Source organism: Danio aesculapii, chromosome 9 (genome assembly GCF_903798145.1).
Source record: "Danio aesculapii chromosome 9, fDanAes4.1, whole genome shotgun sequence".
Classification (NCBI taxonomy): Eukaryota; Metazoa; Chordata; class Actinopteri; order Cypriniformes; family Danionidae; genus Danio; species Danio aesculapii.
In genome coordinates, this window is record NC_079443.1 from 20615623 (window position 1) to 20637910 (window position 22288).

A 22288-nucleotide genomic window follows, 5' to 3' on the forward strand; every position below is an offset into this window, starting at 1 on the left:
ATCATCAATCATCATCAAATGTGATCAAGAGTGAGTTTTACAAGTTTAAAATGTTTTAAAACAGAGCACGTGTGTCATGAATTACAGCGATTTAGCTTGGCTTTGCTTCATCAGGACAGCTGTGTGTCAGAACAATTTTAAAGGAAGATGCTTCAATCCTGGTTTGTGGACGTTAAATCAGGTTTATTTTGTACTTTAACATAACAAATATCCATACAGCAGTGAGGATTAACCTGTATCCTGTCACATATGCGTGCAAACAGAGTGGGAAGCTAAACACGCACACTGTCTCTGTCTTTCTCTCTCTCTGTGTGTGTGTGTGGGTGTCTGCGCTATTGGTGTGTGTGTGCATGCGTGTCCTCGCTGTGTGAACTTTGTAATGACATTGTGTGTGACTCATGGTTGCAACTCACAAAAAATGCATCAAATACTGATTGTTAAAGTTCTTACTGTAGTATTTCTCACACACGTTACGTGAGATTTGCTTCCTGAGGCAGCCGAGGGCAGCGATTGAGGCATGTTGCTGACAGGCACGTGGGAACGGTGGGCAGGGAGGACTAGCCTTAAAGGCCCAGTACAAAAAAACAGCTACCAAGCTTTACCGGCTACAATACAGACACTTCAGACAGCTATAGCAAATACTCTGATGGTTGTTTTGTACTGAAACTTTACAGACACATTCTGGGGACACAAAAGACTTATCTTAAATCTGGAAAAAGTGGTAACCTATGTGCCCTTTAAGCTCACTAGTATATTGAAAAATATCTAGTAAAATCTTGTCATCATGGCAAAGATAAAATAAATCAGTTATTAGAAATGAGTTATTAAAACTATTATGTTTAGAAATGTGTTGAAAACATATATACATTACATTGTAACAGTAATGTAACAGTAGATTGTATAGGTCAAAATTATACAACTTTTTTTGTGCCAAAATATTCTGTAAAGGTTACGTGCCGTCAATATATTTTGTGCATTTCCTACTCTAAATAAATGAAAACTCAACTTTTGATTAGTAATCTAGAGGTGAGTTCTTTCAGTTCAGTGTATTTATTTAATATAACCCTCAGAATATTGTCCAATTTGAAAGCATACATCAATGGAAAGTTTATTTATTCAGCTGTCATGTTAAATCCCATTTTTCATCTTTTAATTGACACATTTTGTGGTAAAGGGTCACATTTATTCTTAATGTAAGCAATTATCACATCTTTAATAAGACAATAATAACTTGTTTTAAAAAGTATATTATGTCATACAGTTGAGGTCAGAATTATTAGCCCCCCGTTTATTCTTTCCCCCAATTTCTGTTTATCGTAGAGAAGATTTTGTCAACACATTTCTAAACATAATAGTTTTAATAACTCATTTCTAATAACTGATTCATTTTATCTTTGTCATGATGACAGTAAATAATGTTTTCCTAGATATTTTTCAAGACACTTCTATACAGCTTAAAGTGACATTTAAAAGGTTAATTAGGTTAACTAGGCAGGTTAGGGTTATTAGGCAAGTTATTGTGCAATGATGGTTTGTTCTGTAGGCTATCAAAAAAATATATAGCTTAACTGCTTTTATTCTAGCCGAAATAAAACAAATACGACTTTCTCCAGAAGAAAAAATATTATCAGACATACTGTGAAAATTTTCTTGCTCTTTTAAACATTATTTGGGAAATACTTAATAAAGAAAAAAAAAATCAAAGGGGAGTGACTTCAACTGTATATGACTTCTCAAATAATAACTGTAACTAAACAGTTTTCACATGCAGCTTTTAGGTTTATAGCTTCAACATTATGAAAAGTTATTTAGATAATCCAGACTGAAGGGCGGTACATGCTGCTTTGCAAAAGCAATAACATGGTTTGATTATATCAAAATGACAATGATGATGATGATTATTGTTCAATTGCCATTTCAAATCATTCAGAAGTTCAACTAACACAAACTGAATCTCAGGTGTGTATTTACATTAGCTCTTCTTACTTACCATTCCGCTTAAAAATAAAAATAAATGAACTAATTTCAATTTCAGTGACATAATCAGTGGCTTCAGAGAATTTAAAAACAAATGGATTTTTATAATCAAAGAATCCCATTAAGATTTAACCAAAGAGCCAGAATACTACACTGTTACCAATGAAATATATCAACAAACTGTTTAAAACAGCAAATAAATTATACATTAAAACAGGAACAGTTATATTTGTCAAAATATTTGTCAATGTCAAAAACATTATTCTTGATTATTTAATTTAATATTTTTATAAATATAAGCCCATTGTCATTTTTTAAAATATATTTCTGGCTACTCAGACAAAACGTCTTTAATATAGCACGACAAACATGTGCACAAATCTGCACATTGTTGTTTTTTCATTAACAATTCAGCCACTGAACTCATCATGAGCACGTCTAAATATCTAAATCTGATTGGTCCTCACATTCATAAGCTCAAGAGAAACATGTTTGATATGTTGTAATACTCGAAGTGGTGTCAAGCTCTGAAAAGGTACTTTGTAGTGCAAGAATATTCTACAGTATGCAGCCTGTTCAAATGAATTAAAGGAGCATTCGATGCTATCATTAAAAAAACAAAAACAGAGACCCAGATGCTATTCCTGCACAAACACTGTTGTTTTACAGTTTACGAGCTACTAATTTTTAAGCATGGTGTCACCCTTAAATTAATGCTGTAATTGTGGGTAAAGCAGAAACCTGAAGAGTGATCAATCTAATTGAAGATGGTTACAGGTTAATAACCCCCCTAAAAGGCTGCTGAAATCATTGATGTGGAGTTTCCGGTAAACACAATCCTCTGTGACAGGAAAGGGTTCTTGGCTGGTATTCGGCCCCTAGAGAAACCTTAATGAGCGGTGTTGCTTTGAATCTGTCTGCGTGATCCAGTGACTAACTCCCAGCCAGTGGGTGGCACTGACTGCATCATCCATTCAAGTCAGTCACAGAACGCCCACTCTGACTCTAAACATAGTCAGCGTCCTCCATCTCGTTCTCCCCCAGAGGAAAAACAGACAGAGAAATTACGCCCAGGCTCATTTAACACCAAATGCTTCACATAGTGATAGTTATTACTGTATATCAGCTATAACTCAGAGTGATATTGTAGACTCGTAGGTTAGGGTTAGAATAAGCTGACGTGTACTTGTAGTTATATTTATAGTCAGTAAAACATCTGTTGGGATTGAGGAGACCATTAAAGTAGTGATGTATTTGATATCTAGTTAAAGGTTAGTCAACAGATTTTCTAAAAAATTCAATTTGTTGATGGTTCATTCAAATACAAACATGGGTTGGACACATCTGATTCGCTCCCATTTTTTGAAAGTCAGGAAGGGATGAGGAAACATTTTACATTAAATAAATTGTGAAGAGCAATCAATTAGAGAATTGATTGCTCTTCCTAATTTATTTATTGTAAAATGGAAAAATAATTTTCCCAGTCAAACAGTCGTGTCTACAAACATTTAAATATTTATAAACAATACACGAATAATTACACTGTACAAAATGCAGTATTCCACACAATGGATTTGTGTTTGGACAATAACATTTTGTTTTTAAAAGTAGCAAAGAAAAAGGGCACTAAATGATTCCCTTTTAATTTTTAGCAAATTATTCATAAAGAGGTAAATAATGTTGAGATAACTTACTGTATTAGAGCTTTCACTTGTCTTGATGTGCCCAATGGAAGGTGTTTATTGGTTGACCCGCCAACAGAGTATTACTACTGACACTTGATTTCCAACCTGATGTAACCTGTTTACTCTAATCTGGGATCAGTTGATGGAAAGCCTTAGGTAAGGCTTCTTATATATGGTATATATAGCCAGAGAACAGTGTCAAAAGGTCAAAATGACGCTGACCACTGAAGAAAGCCACCTGACAGATTACAGAACTGTTTAACAATTACAAAAAAATAAAAAATAAATAAATCCTCCTTTGCTTGGCACTTTGAGGTTGGACTCTCTGGGTAATTACTTGTTTACAAAGGAACCAAGAAACCATTACACTGAAAAAAACAATGACAATTGATTAAGTTTACTTTTTTTAAGGTAAGTAGTTGCTAACAATTTATATGGGCTGAATTTAAACAAAAAAATGTAGTTGAACATTACCAAATTTCATTTGTTTAAATTCAGCGCATATAAACTGTTTGCAACCACAAACCTGGCACAAACCTGATTTTTTTTTTTTTATCCAATGAATATTTTTTTTTATCAATCTATCTATCTATCCATCCATCTACCCTGTCATTCATCTATCTATCTATCTATCTATCTATCTATCTATCTATCTATCTATCTATCTATCTATCTATCTATCTATCTATCTATCTATCTATCTATCTATCTATCTATCTATCTATCTATCTATCTATCTATCTATCTATCCTTTCGTTCATCCATCCATCCATCCATTCATCCTTTCGTTCATCTATCTATCTATCTATCTATCTATCTATCTATCTATCTATCTATCTATCTATCTATCTATCTATCTATCTATCTATCTATCTATCTATCTATCTATTCTTTCGTTCATCCATCCATCCATCCATCCTTTCGTTCATCTATCTATCTATCTATCTATCTATCTATCTATCTATCTATCTATCTATCTATCTATCTATCTATCTATCTATCTATCTATCCTTTCGTTCAACCGTCCGTCCGTCCATTCATCCATCAATCATCCTTTCGTTCATCTATCTATTTGTCTATCTATCATCCACCAATCTACCCTGTCGTTCATCTATCTATCTATCTATCTATCTATCTATCTATCTATTTATCTATCTATCTATCTATCTAAGATAGATAGATAGATAGACAGACAGACAGACAGACAGACAGACAGACAGACAGACAGACAGACAGACAGACAGACAGACAGACAGACAGACAGACAGACAGACAGACAGATAGATAGATAGATAGATAGATAGATAGATAGATAGATAGATAGATAGATAGATAGATAGATAGATAGATAGATAGATAGATTTTAATGTATCATGAAAGATACTTAAATGTCTGGGAGCTGAAAAACAACTAAATAGATAACTAAGGAAGAGCTGTGTGTTCTTACAACAGAAGCTTTGAAACAACTCCAAAATGGGACACGTGTTGATTGCGAGCTAATTTCCTACTCGAAAACTACTTAAGGGCATAAAATAGCCTTCTTGACGTATTTATAGAGTGCATGTGGTCGCACGCTACTTGAAGACAAAGTACGTGAGATTCCGCAGTGCTCTGAACGAGCGATCCCGCGGTTACTATAGCGACAGACCGGCGAAATGAAGCCCCGGTTCACGTGTACTCAGCTGACCCAGAGAAACCCCTCTCTCAGACTGCAGCAAATCCCGGCCAATGAACTCCAAGATCATTCATGCCGAGTGCTTTTATTCACAATTCGGCCAGGCATGCTCATTCTTGCTTTCAGATGAACGGGCTTGGCTGATGATGAAAAACTCCTCGTGAAAAAGACATAGCGAGTGAAGTAAACAGGGTGTATCCATTCGTAAATTAATTGTAGATCATTATTGAAAATGTATTACCTTTTCCCCCTAAAGCTATCATCTGAAAAAAAAAGCTTTTACAAAAAGTACAAAAGTTTAAATGTATGTTATAGCTATAATCTAATTTCTTCACATCATTTAATAAACTCGATGCTATCAATCAACAAAACCAGTCAGACTGGGTTTTATTTCATTTAAAACAAGAGCACTGAAAAAATCAAGTCAAAATAGAAAATAAACTCCAACCACCATCTATTCAGTTCTCTCAAACCAGTTTAAATCAAAAACCGTCACGGATTGGCACATGTAGGACATCTCAATGAAGAGAAAACGCATTCAAGTTTTACATTCAGAATGGCTGGAGGCATTGGTCTGTCAATACAGCAGCATGAGCACAAACGGGTCAGCACCTTGGATAGTTCCATTCACAGCTCTTTAAATGTAGCTCTATCCTCCTAAAACCCCGTTTTTACGACCTTTAAGGCTTCGTACGTTTCAAATAGGCTTCATTTCTGTAATAATGTTGCCGATATATTTAGATCATTCGTACTTTAGAACTACAAGGGTGAATATTATCAAGTGCTGGGGTGGCCAGACGCACCTTTTCTGGACAGTCTCATTTTAGGTAAATCTTTAATGCTTAGTTTTAGTGATTTTATGTTTTCTAAAATCACTGAATTTCAGAATTTCAACTATCTCCTGTCATAACATCTTAGTCAAACGTAGTCAATAACTTTTAAAGGCAAAAATTACTTTAAATCAAAGTTCTCTTTGTGGAATAATGTGTAGCGTTTTTATGAAACCCCTAAATTAACTTTTGAGTCTTTTTAAAGAAACATAAACTACTTTTAAGTGCACAAAAACTCAAATGCATGACGTCTTACATAATCCCTCAATCAGTGTTTTAACCGCGAAATGACGTCAATAACAAAGACTGTAAACAATGTCACCACCATGTCACATTTACCTCAGGAAAGGCAGTTAGTGTCCATAGCTCATTTGTTTAGCAATGTTTTGCTAAAAATACCTTCATTCATTTTCTTTTTGGCCTAGTCCCTTTATTAATCTGAGGTCGTCACAGCGGAATGAACCGCCAATTTATCCAGCATATGTTTTACGCAGCGGATACCTATTCAGCCGCAACCCATCACTGGAAAAGATAAAAATATATTCATTAACATAATTAATAGATTTGTTGACTTGTTAGTGTCTTATTAATTTTATAGGCCTATTTTTTAAGAAATTGTCTGTTTTTTTTGTAATCACAGACTAAACATTGTATATATTGATGATTATAACGTGTAGAAGTATAATTTGATGACTGCGGAGTATCTGAGAAACCTGGCCACCCTATCTACACAATAGATACCTAAAAAACACAAGTTTGTTGGGGTCTCAGGAGGACAGTGACCCAGATAACCAAGAAACGGGTACAGAGGATTGACAGTTACATAAGAATAAACGTTAATGTGCGTTCCCATTTTATGTATGACAGTTAATGACAGGTACAAATATGACATGCATTTAGCTGCATCTAGCCATGTTGGCTTTTAAGTACTAGTCTACTTAATACTCTTAAAAACAAAGCCGAATACTGTCTTAAATAGCATTAATAAATCAGCTCATTGTGCAACGCCAGCAGAGATTACATCAGTATTAATTGATCTCTGCTCAGATTTTGATCTCACTCAGCGGTCCAGTTCGCTTGCATCCTTCTTGTAATCTCCTTCGTTTTTTAAGTCTTGAAAAACCTCTGTGAAAAAGTGCGGATCCATGTTAATCTGCAGCATTTTGCCGCTCAGTTTATCGATGACATCAAGCGAACGATCCCAGAACACGTCCTTATTGGTGTCGACCATGAAGGGCTTGAGAGGGTACGAGATCTCGTTGCCTATATAGGAATACGCCAAATAGAGGCAAGTCAGAAAGGTCCCGTGGAGTTCACGTGGACTGTCAACATCATCGGTCACAGTTTCCCTAACGAGCAAATAGACAAACACGAGGTTGGCAGGCGTGATGAACCCTTGGTCCTGCCAGCCCTGCAGAAGCAAAGTCCTGTCCACATTTCGGAACCAGAGGATGACCTCATTCGGGGTGAGTTCCTTCATTTTGCAGCAGCGTTTGCACAGGAATTCGCCCAGGCACCGGAGCAGTTCTCCGGTAGAGGCCTGGACGACCACGCGCCTCGGAGAAATGAGAGACCGACTGCTGGGCTGCTTCTGAACCGACACCAGTTGCTTCGCCGCCGGAGTGCACTGTTCCTGCTCCTGCTGGGGAGGAACCGTGGGAATTGGCACCGCGAGAGGTCCATTTTTCGTTTTCCGCTCAGTGCTGGTCGGCTGTTGGGATTTCCTGGAGTTCTCCTGGTTCAGATGCTCGACTTGACTTTCGCTGCTCGCCGGGAGAGGATTCGGGTTTACTTTCTTGGCACTTTTTTTCTTGCTTGACGCAGTCACTAGCCGCTTAAATGTGAGCGTGGACACGATCACCGATTGCTTTTTAAAGCTTTTCTCTATTCTCCCATCGGCTTCGTCTCCTCCATCTTCCAGAACGGAGCCTTTAGTTGCTATCGGGGATATAGAAAGCACGGTCCCCATAACTCAGAGCGCGCGACAAAACGTTGCGATACGGCCCCGCGCGCGCGCGGAAACGTCGAGCTCGAGCGTTTATCAGATCACAAGTGATGCTCCATTTGGTTAGTAGAACAAGCAGGTGGACTGACAGTCCATCAGAAAGTGAATTCCAGTGCAGTCAGACACTCCCTCCGCTTGTTCTGCAGTAGAGATCGCAAGACAGTCCTGCATAGCTTGCCTCAACTAGAACGGATTTGTGGTGAGCCAAACCAATCTGACATCAGCTTCTGTTAACAGGGATTATCCCATCGTGTCTGGGTAATTAGCCAACCTCAGGGCTACTGAAGACGAATGACAGTCTGGAGCGCCAATAGAAACAAAGGCCCGTGTCCACATTATCACTTCTGAAGGTAGCACTTTTAGACCGCATAAACCAAGTATAGTCTTGCTATTCCCAGACTGGGCGCAAATCTCTGATTAGCTATACTGCATTTCACCTGCTTAGTACTGAAATAGTATGTGTAACACCAAAGAATAAAACAAAGGCAAATATCGAGAACGTACATGTGTGTCCTGAAATTGTCTTTTTCATTTCAGTTTTTCACTTATCATTGTGCCTGTGTTTTGATTAAAGTTAATTGACATTTTAATATCTCAACATCATTTCCTTTCACAAATTTGTTTACACTATGATTAATAGTTACAATGGGGACTTTAAGGACATGTCATTACAGCAAGCAATTAAATAAATAAATAGATAAAAATGGTAAAAGGATATTTCTCTGAAGAATGTTGGTGAATAATCCCTTAATTTGACTTTAGTCTTGTTGGAAAGTTTCAGAACTAAATACATTTTAATTGCATTTGTACTATGCTTTGTATACACTGCGCAAAATAACTACCCTATCAAATGTTGTTCAATGTATAAATGTTATAATCTTCTTGAAGGATATTTAAGAGTATAATGAATAAAAATAAACAATGCCATTATGTGAACTGTAATTTAAAGGTTCAAAATCTCTAATAATGAATGACTTTTAATAGTTTTTATTAGGATTAATAAAGAAATATGTCAGTAAAAGTGGAAAGAATATAAATATATGAGCTTTTTTTTAACAAAGGACTAAATGTGTAACATTTTTAAATTGATGCATCAGGTTAAAAATAGTTTAAAAAAAAATTTAGAAAGAAAAATCAACCTAAATCAATTATATATATATATATATATATATTATATATATAATCAATAATAATAATAATAATAATAATAATAATAATAAATAGGACACAATAAACTGTGTGTACAATCTACAGTATATTCATTTGACAGCTAAATTTTGACAGACAGATACATTGGGTTGTACTTTGGGTCAAAGGAATTGTCCATAAAATTATTTGATAATATATGACCACTCTAACACACTGCATATTTTTTTGAAGATTGAAAACAACTTACTGAGAGCTAATTTCTAACTTTGTCCTGGCAGAAATGCACGTTACATGAGTAGTTTCCATGAGATTAGGAAAGGACCCAAATTAATTCCAGGATCAAGCAGCTCTATCTCTCCTAAATCAGGATTAAAGCAGTCAATATTAACCTTTGCTCTATAGTTAGCCTGACTATAACATGCTTCATCTAATATTTATTTAGATAAAGTGGTAAGTGTATAGAGCAGGGGTCTCAAACTCAAATTGGCAGGGGGCCATTGCAGTGACTGACAATTCGGTGCATCTTAGGACAACAGACATGATGTTTATTTCAAGCATTACCTGTCATCAGTGATAATGCAAATCAGCAGATTTTTCACGTCACACAGCTGCTGAAATATATCTGTGGCTGTTGTGCACTGTTAATAATTTTTTGCCAGTAACTTACTGTAAATCAATTACAGTAAAAATACTGTACTTATTTACAGCACCATTTATCTCACTGTACATTCATTTACAGTCTTGTATATCTTTACTGTGAAATATACAGTGATTTTCACAGTACAACTTTAAAATATGGTAATGTGCTGCATAACTATTCTACAGTAAAATACAGATCACATTACAGTTAAATACTGTGTAATTCACAAAAATCGTTAATAGTGCATTGTTAATGTCCTGTAGAATCTTCAGTAACTTACTGTAAATCAATTACAGCAGAAATACTGTATTTATTATTACAGCACTCTCACTGTATATGCATTTACAGTCTTGTATGTTTACTTTAACATATACAGTTATGTTCACAGTGCAACTTTAAAATACGGTAAAATGCTGCATAACCGATCTACAGTAAAATACAGTTCACATTAGTTAAATACTGTGTAATTTACAAAAATTGTTAATAGTGCATTGTTAACAATGTCCTGTAGAATCTACAGTAACTTATTGTAAATCAATTACAGCAAAAATATTATATTTACATTTATCTTAATGTAATTGCATTTACAGTATTGTATTTATTTCTTTATAACCTTTATTTTACCAGGAAAGACACATTGAGATTAAAAATCTCTTTTACAAGATCTCATGGCCAAGATTAGGCAGTACACATGTCATGTGGGTCTAAAAACAAAAAAACAAATAACAGTTAACATGAATCACACTGACAATCTATTCAAAACATCTACAAACCTGGGTTCCAACTTCTACATCGTTTATACTCTTTTTAAAGCATTTAGTGAAATCAACTCTTTAAACTGCAACTGTGTTTGCAGATTATTCCATACAAAAGGTGCTCCGTATTTAAAAGCCTTTTTCCCCCCCATCTCATTCCGCACTTTAGGAACAGACAGTAAATAAACATCCTGTGACCGAAGGCCATAGTTAAGAACAGGTTTTTTTACAAATAGATCTCTGTAAATATGATGGGAGTAAACCCAGTATAGATTTGTAAACAAGGAAAAATGTCAATGCTTGAACCTACGAATGGACAAAGCAGACCAACCTACCCTAGTATACAGCACACAACGATGAGTAAGGGATTTAAAACTAGTTATAAATCTTAGTGCACCATGGTAAACAGTATCCAATGCATTCAGCTTTGAGACGAAGCATGCATATAGATAACATCACCGTAGTCCAATATCGACATAAATGTTGCATCAACCAGCTTCTTTTTAGCATCAAAAGAAAGGCAGTTCTTAATTCTAAAAAAGAAGCCTAAAATCACTTTTCATTTTTTCACCAATTGTTGAATGTGAGAACTAAAAGAAAGCGTATCATCAATTAAAATCCCAAGATATTTGTACTGCAATACCAATTCAATCTTTGTACCATGAGTAGTAGTAACAGAACCTAGTTTTTGCTTAGTTTGTTTTAAATTTGAAAATAGCACAAGTTTTGTTTTATCGCCATTTAAAACTAGTTTTAACTCAGATAAATTATGTTGAAGTACATTAAAAGGGATCTGTAGTTGAGAAAGGGCTAGATTGGGTGTAGATGCAGCTGTGTATATGACTGTATCATCAGCATAATAATGAAAATTTGCATTTTGATATTTGTATCAATATTATTTATATATATATATATATAGTAAAAAGAAGAAGCCCCAATACTGAACCCTGTGGAACTCCTTTAGTTACATTCAAAGTACCAACCAATGGCATGATCAGATAAACCAATTCTTTTGAGGCGTTGTAACAGCAAGCTTTAGAGAGGTTGATGAACAGGGCTGCACAATGTTTTTGAGAGTCCACAGAATCAATAAAATCATTTAACACCTTTAAAACCGCTGTAATAGTGCTGTGTTGCTTTCTGAAACCTGATTGAAATTTAGACATAATACTATTTACTTCAAGAAAATCCTTTAATTGATTGTTTACCAATGATTCAAGGACTTTAGCCAGGACAGACAGCTTAGAAATGGGACGGTAATTAATTGTTTGTGTGGCGTCTCCCCCTGTTAAACAATGTTGATTTCCATATCACTGGGACTTCATTTGTTATAAGTGAAAGATTCAAAGTATGAGTTAAAGATGGAGCAATAAAATCAGCTGCTAAATTAAAAAAATAAGTTTCTAAACATCTAAATTCTTAAGGGCTTTACAAACCTCAAAAGTTACAATTGGTGAAAAATTAAAAAGCTGGCTTGACTGGCTTTCAATAGATGAAAAATTACAAAGCTGGATAGACCTCTTAGTTTCTGACTAGCTGACTCATCTACCTGGGTACCATTTAGTGAGTCAAACAGAAATCCAGATGTTATGAAATGTTCATTTAAACAATTGAGCATTTCTTGTTTATCACTAATTGAATGACAGCTTTTCATAATGTGAGATGGAAGTTCTGTGTTGATTCTTTTCAGTTAGGGACTTGATTGTTTTCCAAAATTTTGATGAGTTATTTAAATTATTAGACAAATTTAAAAGAAAATACTCAGATTTAGCTTTCCTAATTGCAACAGTGAACGCATTCCATAATTTTCTAAACTCAAGCCAGTCCTAAACTCAAGTCTGATTTCTTTCATAAAGCATATTTGCTAAAATTGGAGAGAACCATGCATTGTCCCTACCCTTCACCCTGTAACATTTAAAAGGAGCATGCTTGTTTACTATTTGTGAAAAAATGTCAGAAAAGAATCCCCAGGCTAGTTCTACATCTGGAATTAAAGTAATTTGTTCCCAGTGCAAGATTTTCAGCTTTTGTACAAAGCCTTGTTCAGAACAAATGTTTCAAATTACGTTTAGTTATAATTCGCGGTTTGTTTGTTTTTTGGATATTTGCTTCTCTAACTGTTGCAATGACACAGTGATCACTGATGTACAGTAATTAGCAAAAATAGATGCAGATGAAGATTTATGTGGTGCATTTGTTAAAATCAAATCTATTATAGAAGATGTTCCTGGACATTTCAGATTTGGCCTAGGGCTGTCAACAATCTGAAACATGTTTAATGCATCACAATAGTTTTTAAATTCATCAGAGGGTGAACGGAGCCAGTTCCAGTTTAAGTCACCAAGGACTATCAGTTCTTTAGCATCAAGATCTGACAGAATCTGAAATAAAGAAGTTAGAGCACAGTTCTCTGCTGATGGAGGTCTACAGCAGCCAACAACTGTTAATAATTGAAACTGTTGATAATTTGCAACCTCAAGTTCAAGAGCAAAACATTCAAACTGTTTACTCAGCAATTTTGAAAGACGCGATTTAACATGAAAACTTTTCTTTATATAAATAGCTACTCCCCAACCCCTTTTTGATCTGTCTGTCCTATACACATTGTAACCTTTGATGCAAACGTCTTTGTCTACAGCTGATTTATTTAGCCAAGATATTGTATATCTTTACTGTAAAATATACAGTAATTTTCACAATGCAACTTTGAATTATGGTAACAATGCATAACTGTCCTACAGTAAATACAGTTCACATTACAGTTAAGTACTATGTCATTTACAAAAAAAATTGTTTATAGTGTGTGTATGGACGAGCATTAAACACACTTAGTCATTCTTCAACACAGCATTTGCAGTCAAAACTCTAGCTTTTTGTTTCTTGTTGTACATATTAAATGGGGTAGTTTAAATTGCTATAAAAATACTACAAATAATAGGAATACATATTATTATTATCTCCCAACAAATTGTTGCTTAACCAAAATTTTAACAGATAGCGTAAGAACAGCAGAAAGCAGTTTGGGTAGTGACTTTACTGGCAATTGTTCTTCTCAATATCTTTTATTTTTTATTTTTAACTACAACAAAGAGGGGGAAGTATGTATATATTCACATTTACTGCAACATGTTCAATTCAACAAGAAGGAAAATTTTACTAATAGACACTGTTTTTCTAAAAATTAATCACATTTTTACACCACTAGCATAGGGGGGAGTTTGTGACCCCTAGTGTTGAAAACTTCTAAATGCAATCCAAATGTGAAGACTCTTAAAAATAAAACATTCTTTAATGGCAACAATGAATCCATGAAGTGAATTTAACATCCATAAACCATTTCCTTTCCACAAAATGGCTCTTAAAAGTCTGAATTAACAGGAAGTTGCTGAAACTTTTATTTCGGTATGTTGATGTACTTCCAACTCAAATGGAATATTGAGTAGGGGGTGAGGCTTTTAGGTGCAAATAATTCCCTCAAAGCACACTAATGGTAAGAAGGGCATGGTTGAGAATATTGCTATGCAGTTGCTATGGAAGCCCTAAAGTTGAGTCAACAGAAGGACTCCCACACCAAACCAGGAAGCAAATGGTCAAAATTTGATTGAAGATTACCAAAACTAAAACTTCAGTGGATTAACTTGTACAGATAAATGATTCCCTTTAAGAATAACAATATGAGAGCAAAATAAACAATGTACATTTTGATTTCATGTGGGCTTTAATGTTCTTTACACTAAGAAAAAGAACATTTTTGGAGTCTGCATTTTTAAGAGAGAAGTGCATTAATCCCCAAACCCTGTTTTTGTTTTCCTGTGCAAGTTCAATGATATTAAGTCTAGTCTAATGGTTGTAGTCTTTGTCTGCAGCTACTGACCCCATGCTGCTCCCCCATCTGTGGCTCTAACGAATGACAAAAAGCCCTGTCTGATCATAACAGCTGGTAGGACAGATCACCGGCAATACACTCAGAAGTACCTATAAATTATGCAGAATTCTAAAGAAAGGAAATCAGGGAGGCATTTGGTAAGTGTGTAAGTGTATTTGAGATTATCAGGGAACTGGCTGTTGCATAATGCAGTTTTCAGTATTTTAGATGCTATAGACCTCAAAGATTATTTATCGATCCACAATTAAAGACCACCATTAAAACAAATGTATATTATCAATATCTGAAATTTTATTCTGTAAATATTTAGTTTCAATTGCATTATTGCATTTATTAATATATTTAAAATAATTAGTCAGTAGTACTCAATAAAAACAATCAAATCAAATATATAACGAAATAATCACTACTCATTTTTGTACTGTGTTTATATTTATATTTCATTTTTAAACATTTATTAACTTATTTTAATAATAAAAATTGGATTCTAAGATTGCCACATTTTTTATTATTGTATAATTGTTGGATTATTTTAATCCAGTTTAAATCTTTTGTTGGTTTATTTAACATTAATGATATTTTGAAGAATGTTGGAAACAGGTAGCCATTGATTTGGATAGTATTGTTTACTATTATTTAATGCTATAGCGTAATGTTGACAAAATGTCATTTCTGGTTACATTTGGTTCATATTTTCTGTTTGTTCAAACTAAGTATTTAAAATGAGCTGAATCAATACAATTCTTGAGTTTTTTAGGGTCAACTTAATTGAATTACGTTATATTACAGTTTTAAGAAAAAGTTTGGGCACCCGTGATCATTTTCAAAATTGCAAGCCGTAGCCTGCTGGCCTTTCAAATCAGCAATTTCATTTGGATATATTTTATACCCTATAGGGAAAAAGCAACATTTCAGTTCTGACATAGCATTTATTTAATCAAGAGATGCAATGCAATTTAAGTTATAACAAAAACAGACAGGTGCAAAAATGTGGGCACCCCAATAGAAAAATGAATATCAATCTTTTGCACAGACACCTTTTACTGAAATAACAGCCTGTATACAGTTCTTATAGCCAAGGAAAAGTTTCTGAATTTTTGCTAAAGGCATTTTGGACCATTTATCCTGTGCTGATGTGAATGGCCTTTTTCAAATCTATCAATAGATAATTAAGTCTGGGGACTAGGATGGCCATTCTAAAACATTGTATTGTGTCTGAGGATGAATTCCTTGGTGGATCTGGAACTGTGCTTTGGGTCATTGCCATGCTGAAACATCCAACCCTGCTGTAACTTCCACCTCTTGACTGATTCCTGCACATTGTTCTTCAGAATCTGGTTATAATGGGTGGAATAATGGTTGTGGCATCTGTCCACAGTATATTTTTCCAAAATGTACAGGCCTGTCCAGATGAGCCTTTGCATACTTCAAACGACTCTTCTTGTTGGTAGAATACAGAAGGCTTCTTCTGCATCACCTTCCATTGAGCTGTTCTATGAGAAGAGTGTGCTGGACTGTGAACTGATGTACACTGACATTATTAGCAGCAAGATGTTCCTGAAGCTCTTTGAAGGTGATCTGTGGTCTGTCTGTGACCATTCTAACCATTATTCGCCTTTTCCTTTCAGATATTTTTCTTGGTCTACCACATCTTTTGTTCACAAGAACTGTTCCTGTGGCCTTCCATTTTCTTACTATATTTCTGACTGTGGAGATAGAAACTTGAAACCTTTGTGATAGCTTTTTGTATCCGTCTCCTAATTCATGTTGATGAATTATCCTTAATAGGTCATTAGTAGGGGTGTAACGGATCACGGTTGATCTGTGATCGGCACTGATCACAATTTACATTTTGGAATGCACATGACCCATGGATTAATATCTTTTTTGAACTTGTAGGTTAATCCAACATTTATAACAATTGCACAGAGATCACCTCCCGTGTCATTCAAATCACATGTATGAAAGCATTTAGGCTTCCCTGTAAAATATAATGATGACGGAAAAAATTGTGGTGGGACCTACCTAAATGCTTTCTTAGGCTATTAATTAAAGGTGTTTTCTGTTACTGTTTGTTTAGCCTGCATTAATGCACTCAGTGTAAAGCTGCACAATTAAACGTTAAAAGATCGGGATCTCAATTCAAACCTGTTTAACATGAACGATAAATTTGCATATGTTTATTAATCATTCTAAGCTCTGCACTGAATAGGTTTTCAGAAATGATACACCTACAGTAATGAAACGTGAAGTTTTATGTGTGAATTGTTGAATAATTAATTGAAAATAAATATGATCTTGATTTTGTACAGGATGTTAGATTTCTATATTTATCATTATCAGCAACAGTAGCAAAGATCATTTTACGTATTGAATATTTTCTTTTTTTTCAGCTGGTTCTTTCTTGATTTTTATTTTTTATTAAAATTACAGGTTCTAAGTTCTGTTTGTTAAAACCAATGGTTTTTGCAGTAATATTTTTGTATAAATGGAAAGCAAATGACATTTGTCTCCTCCCATTTTTGCTGATGCGAAAAATGGTCTGATTCTTGACTCAAAAACTTGACTCGGTGTGATCCGAACCGGAAGATTTGTGATCAGTTACACTGCTAGTCACTAGGACGTTCTTTTGAGGTTCCCATGTTGCTACTTTCAGGTTCACAATAAGAAAAAGCAAAACTAGCAATCAGGATATCTTAAATATCTTTTATCATGGTTGGTTCCACCTGTGTTCGGATTGTTGAAATCCACACAAAAAGAGAGGGTGACCAAACTTTTGCATAGACTATTTTTCAGTTTTAATTTAATTTTACACATGTCAATACTGCTAGTATTTCTGTCTGAAAAACATGATATTATCCGGCTTTCTCTAGAAACTGAATGGAATTTCACTGTGATCTTCTCCTATAAAGAAAGAGCACATTACTATGCAGCCACAGAGGGGTGCCCAAACTTAGCATAAACTGTATATTCAATCCACTTAAATTTGTACAAAAAATAAAAATAATTAATTCCTTCGTGTTGCTCCAACATAAATCGATTGTTTAGAACGCAGCATTTTTACTTTATTTTGTGGTTTTAACATATATAAAAACACAGGTATAAATATCAACCTTCGCATAAACAGTTTAGTTTTATAAAGTTTATTTTCATGCTCAAGAAAAGTTTAAGTAAGAGCTGAGTTATATAACATGCATTATATTCAGCAGTCTACATGTATTTGTTGCCTGATTACAAACATACACGCAGCAAATTTCACAATATACTAACAAAAGATTAAGTTAAACGGATCATATGGCTCTTGAAGGGGCACTGAATACATACATTCATTCATTCATTCATTTTCTTTTCGGCTTAGTCCCTTTATTAATCCGGGGTTACCACAGCGGAATGAACCGCCAACCCATCCAGCATTTGTTTTACGCAGTGGATGCCCTTCCAGCCGCAACCCATCTCTGGGAAACATTCACACACACTCATTCACACTCATACACTACGGACAATTTATTCTACTTAATTAACCTGTACCGCATGTCTTTGGACTGTGGGGGAAACCGGAGCACCCGGAGGAAACCCACGCGAACGCAGGGAGAACATGCAAACTCCACACAGAAACAGCAACTGACCCAGCCGAGGCTCAAACCAGCGACCTTCTTGCTGTGAGGTGACAGCACTACCTACTGCGCCATTGTGTTGCCCCACTGAATACATCTGAATCCATTTTTCCCAAGTTTTACATTCTATGATGAGCTGCAAAGAAATTAAGATACCTCATGCCTGGTTGCATCACCAAAGAGCTCTAGAATGCCAGTCTGGTTTTCAAAGTAAGAGTCCCACAATACAAGTTAAACTTAAAAATAATGTTTTGTTCAGATTGACCTTATTTTCACTAGTATTTTACACTCATGGGATTTACATGAGAATTAGAAAACAGTAGATTACCTTTAACTTTTTCACCATTGGTGTTTTTTTTAAAGTTTCCAGCCTACTCCAGCTTTTTTGATGGCTTCATCGAAATTTGACAGCCCTCATAATATATAATATATACCCCCCCCCCCCACACACACACACACACACACAAATATATTGCATGTTCCAATGCATAAAATGTGATACACATAAATTAATTGTGATGATAAAACATCTTCGAGAAAATAGGACACAGTGAACCTGCGAGACACAGAGGATTTGGCCACAGTGCAGCATTACACTCATAGCACTGCAGTCGGAGCAGCTCATAATGAATATGTAGGAGAAGGGTTATGAATATTCACCTACTGCAGCAGCTGCGGAAAGCAGTGTGACTGAACAGAGAAGTATGTGCTCGCTCGTATCCTCTTGTCTGTAAATCCAGTATGTATATTGTTTTTATGTATGCATGTTGTTTGAGCAGAAGCATCGATCTAGTTTTAAAAACATCTTAAAGTCTGGTAGGGTATTTAAATACAGATTTAAATCAGCATCTTTGTATATTACGACAGTTGAGACATAAATATTCTGTGAAGAGAATTACATCCCAGATTTACAGAAATTGTTATTAAAATATTCAATGAAGCCTGATGAGCAGACACAGCACATCACCATTTTTCTCAGAAAACTTTCTAAAGGGGCCGTTGACATCAAATTTTCCCTGGATGTTGGTAACAACCAAATAAATCCACACATGCAAAGAAAATCCAAGTAGTTTACAAATTAAGTAAAGTCCATGTGTAATAGAATGAAATGACGTAAAGAAAAAAATATTGAACACATGAAAAAAGAGGCCCAGACAGCAGGTGAAACCCCTTAGTGGTTATTCAGCAACTCTCTGTCCTTCCTCATTGTAAATTAATATTACCTGCTTCAATCCAACATCTACATTACTAGGATGATGAATATGAAACCAGGGTGGACATTTCAGCAAGACATAGATCCAAAACACAGACAAGAAAACTCTCAAATGCTCAAGCTGTAGAATGGCCCGGCCAATCACCTGATTTGAAACCAATATAAAATACAAATTAAAGATCAGATTTGACAGACGAGACCCACAGAACCATCAAGATCTGTTGAAGTCTGAAAAAAACTCACACCTGAGCAATTCATGTGACTTCATTCCCCATAAGAGAGGTGTCTTTAAGCTGCCAACACCAAAAAAAGCCTTTTATATAAAGTATTAAATACGCTTCAGTAGTTCAGTACTTTCTCCTTGTGTCATTTCATTGTTATTACACATAACTAAATTATTATTTATTTATTTACTTATTTTTTGCTTGTATTGTTTGGGTTTTTACCAAAATCTGGTTGAATTCCATGTCAACAGTTCCTTTAGAAATATATTATTCAAAGGAAAAAAAACATGACGTGTTCAATACCTATTTCCCCCACTGTATAGCATGTAATTCAAGGCTGTTTTCTGCTTCTGACATGTTTCCTTTCTACAGACACTTCCTGCACTCTTTCTCCACCTTGTGGTCAGTTGTGTTTTTAATGCAGTCTACCACATTAATAAAACAAAGGAAGATGTAAAATTGGGAAACACTTTCCAGCTGCCTGGCAAGTATGCAGTTTTCTTGCAAAATTGAGCTACTTTTAAATTGTTATTGTTAAAGTTTGACAGATTGTAAGAATTACATTTGAACTAAATGCTTATATTGATATTTTACTCATTTTATATTGTAAATCTGAGATGGGTTTTATGAGTATATAAGAAAATTTAAAATAAAGTTGCATGTTAGTATAACAATTTTATATAAAAACAAGGCTAAATACGATTATTTCTCACAATTTAATTGATGTGTGCAAATTAGATTATGCCAGATACAGTTGAAGCCAGAATTATTAGTCCCCGGTTATTTTTTTCCTAATTTCTGTTTAACGGAGAGAAGATTTTTTTCAACACATTTCACAGTTTTAATAACTCATTTCTAATAACTGATTTATTTTATCTTTGTCATGATGACAGTAAATAATATTTGACTAGATATTTTTCAAGACACTTCTATACAGCTAAAGTGACATTTAAAGGCTTCACTAGGTTAATTAGGTTAACTAGGCAGGTTAGGGTAATTAGGCAAGTTATTGTATAATGATGGTTTGTTCTGTAGACTATTAGTTTTGACCTTAAAATGGTCTTTAAAAATGTAAGAACTGCTTTTATTCTAGCCGAAATAAAACAAATAGGACTTTATCCAGAGGAAAAAATATTATCAGACATACTGTGGAAATTTCCTTGCTCTGTTAAACATAATTTGGAAGATATTTAAAAAAGATAAAAAAATTCAAAGGGGGACTAATAATTCTGACTTCAACTGTATATGTTCATATATAAAAATATAGTGTTATGTAAATAAGGAATACTTTTCCCTGAACAAATACAAATGTGATTGTGTAGACAGCATATTTAATGCGAATATTTCAAATAATTAAAAAAAAGAGTTCAACTATAAGTGAAACAATTGTTCATCATCCTTCAGTGTACCATATTTTTATGTTAAAAAACATATGTAAAATAATGAGATAATTTTCTCGTTATTTCTTATTGAACAAAATAAATTGGGTAACATCTAGTGATTTAAAAGATGTTTACAAGGTATATAAAATATAAATGACAATTAATTATTATTTTGGGGTTGCACTGTGATAATTGTTTCTTGTAATATCCCCCAAAATGAACCTTGCTCTAAACAAGCCTGACAATATTTTTTGCTGTATAGTGTAAACTATTATTTTACTGAATAACATTATTTTATTATATCATGTATAACCATTTATTGTTTTGCTCTGAAGAAATACATGAAACGGCACATTCTAAATAACCAGGCTCATTCTGAAAACGTACCTCTGTATACATTTCTAGAGTGCGCCAAATATGTCCCAGGAGCTATGTTTTTTGCAGTTTTTGTTTTCGCGAATCCGCGAGAGGCCGCTGTTTACGTTTTTTGAGATCTCAAATTTCTCTCGTGAGTGCCATTCGCGCCTGCTGTTCTCACATAAACCCACCAGAGGCCGCTGTCGACTGACTGTTTGGCTCACTGAACGACTGACCAATCGACTGACCTATCCTCCCCCTTCCCTAAACCAAACCAATAATGTTTTCAAAAGCACCAATTGACCCGCTCACCCACTTCCCTTAACCCAACCGACAATTTTAAAAAGCACTCCAGAAATTTTGTTTTCAGATTTTACCACATTCTCACCCTGTTATTTACTTGTTTATTTTATTTTTCAGCTTTTGTTTTTATCTTACCCGCATTCTGGAACCGTTGTTTACTGAACCTGTCGTCGTGGTCAATTCCGCTCTGCGTCTCAAGTCCACCGACGTACTTGTCGAGCTACAGGAAAAACTGTTAACCGCGGGAGGGCGGTCCACATGGAGGCAAGCGGTCAGCTGTAAGCGAGAAAAGGAACGATGTCATAGTGCACCGTAGCAGTCAAAAAACGTTTTTAAAGACGAAATGCAGCCTATGTTGCTCTAAACTATACATTATCAAAAAATATATATTATTTACTCATTGATTTGTTTAGGTTTACAATTAATTGTGTTTGAACTATCAGTGGGTTAGGGAAACGAACTTGATGGCACTTGACAACAAAAGTAATCCAAATGTAGAAATAGGGAAATGAACATGCACAACTGAATACCAAACCCTAACATGGATAGCAATAAAAAACTAAATGTAAAAACGCACCAATGTGATTCTGAAA

The 22288-nt window shown here is 34.8% G+C and overlaps 1 protein-coding gene across 1 annotated transcript; it reads right to left on the bottom strand.

Annotated features, from left to right (window-relative positions):
* Positions 1 to 5764: 5764 nt before the first annotated feature.
* cdk5r2b (cyclin dependent kinase 5, regulatory subunit 2b (p39)) lies at positions 5765 to 8312 on the bottom strand. Its single transcript, XM_056465081.1, has one exon. It carries the CDS (start codon positions 8134 to 8136, stop codon positions 7228 to 7230), a length of 909 nt encoding a protein of 302 aa, XP_056321056.1. The 5' UTR covers positions 8137 to 8312; the 3' UTR covers positions 5765 to 7227.
* Between the last annotated feature and the right edge of the window lie 13976 nt (positions 8313 to 22288).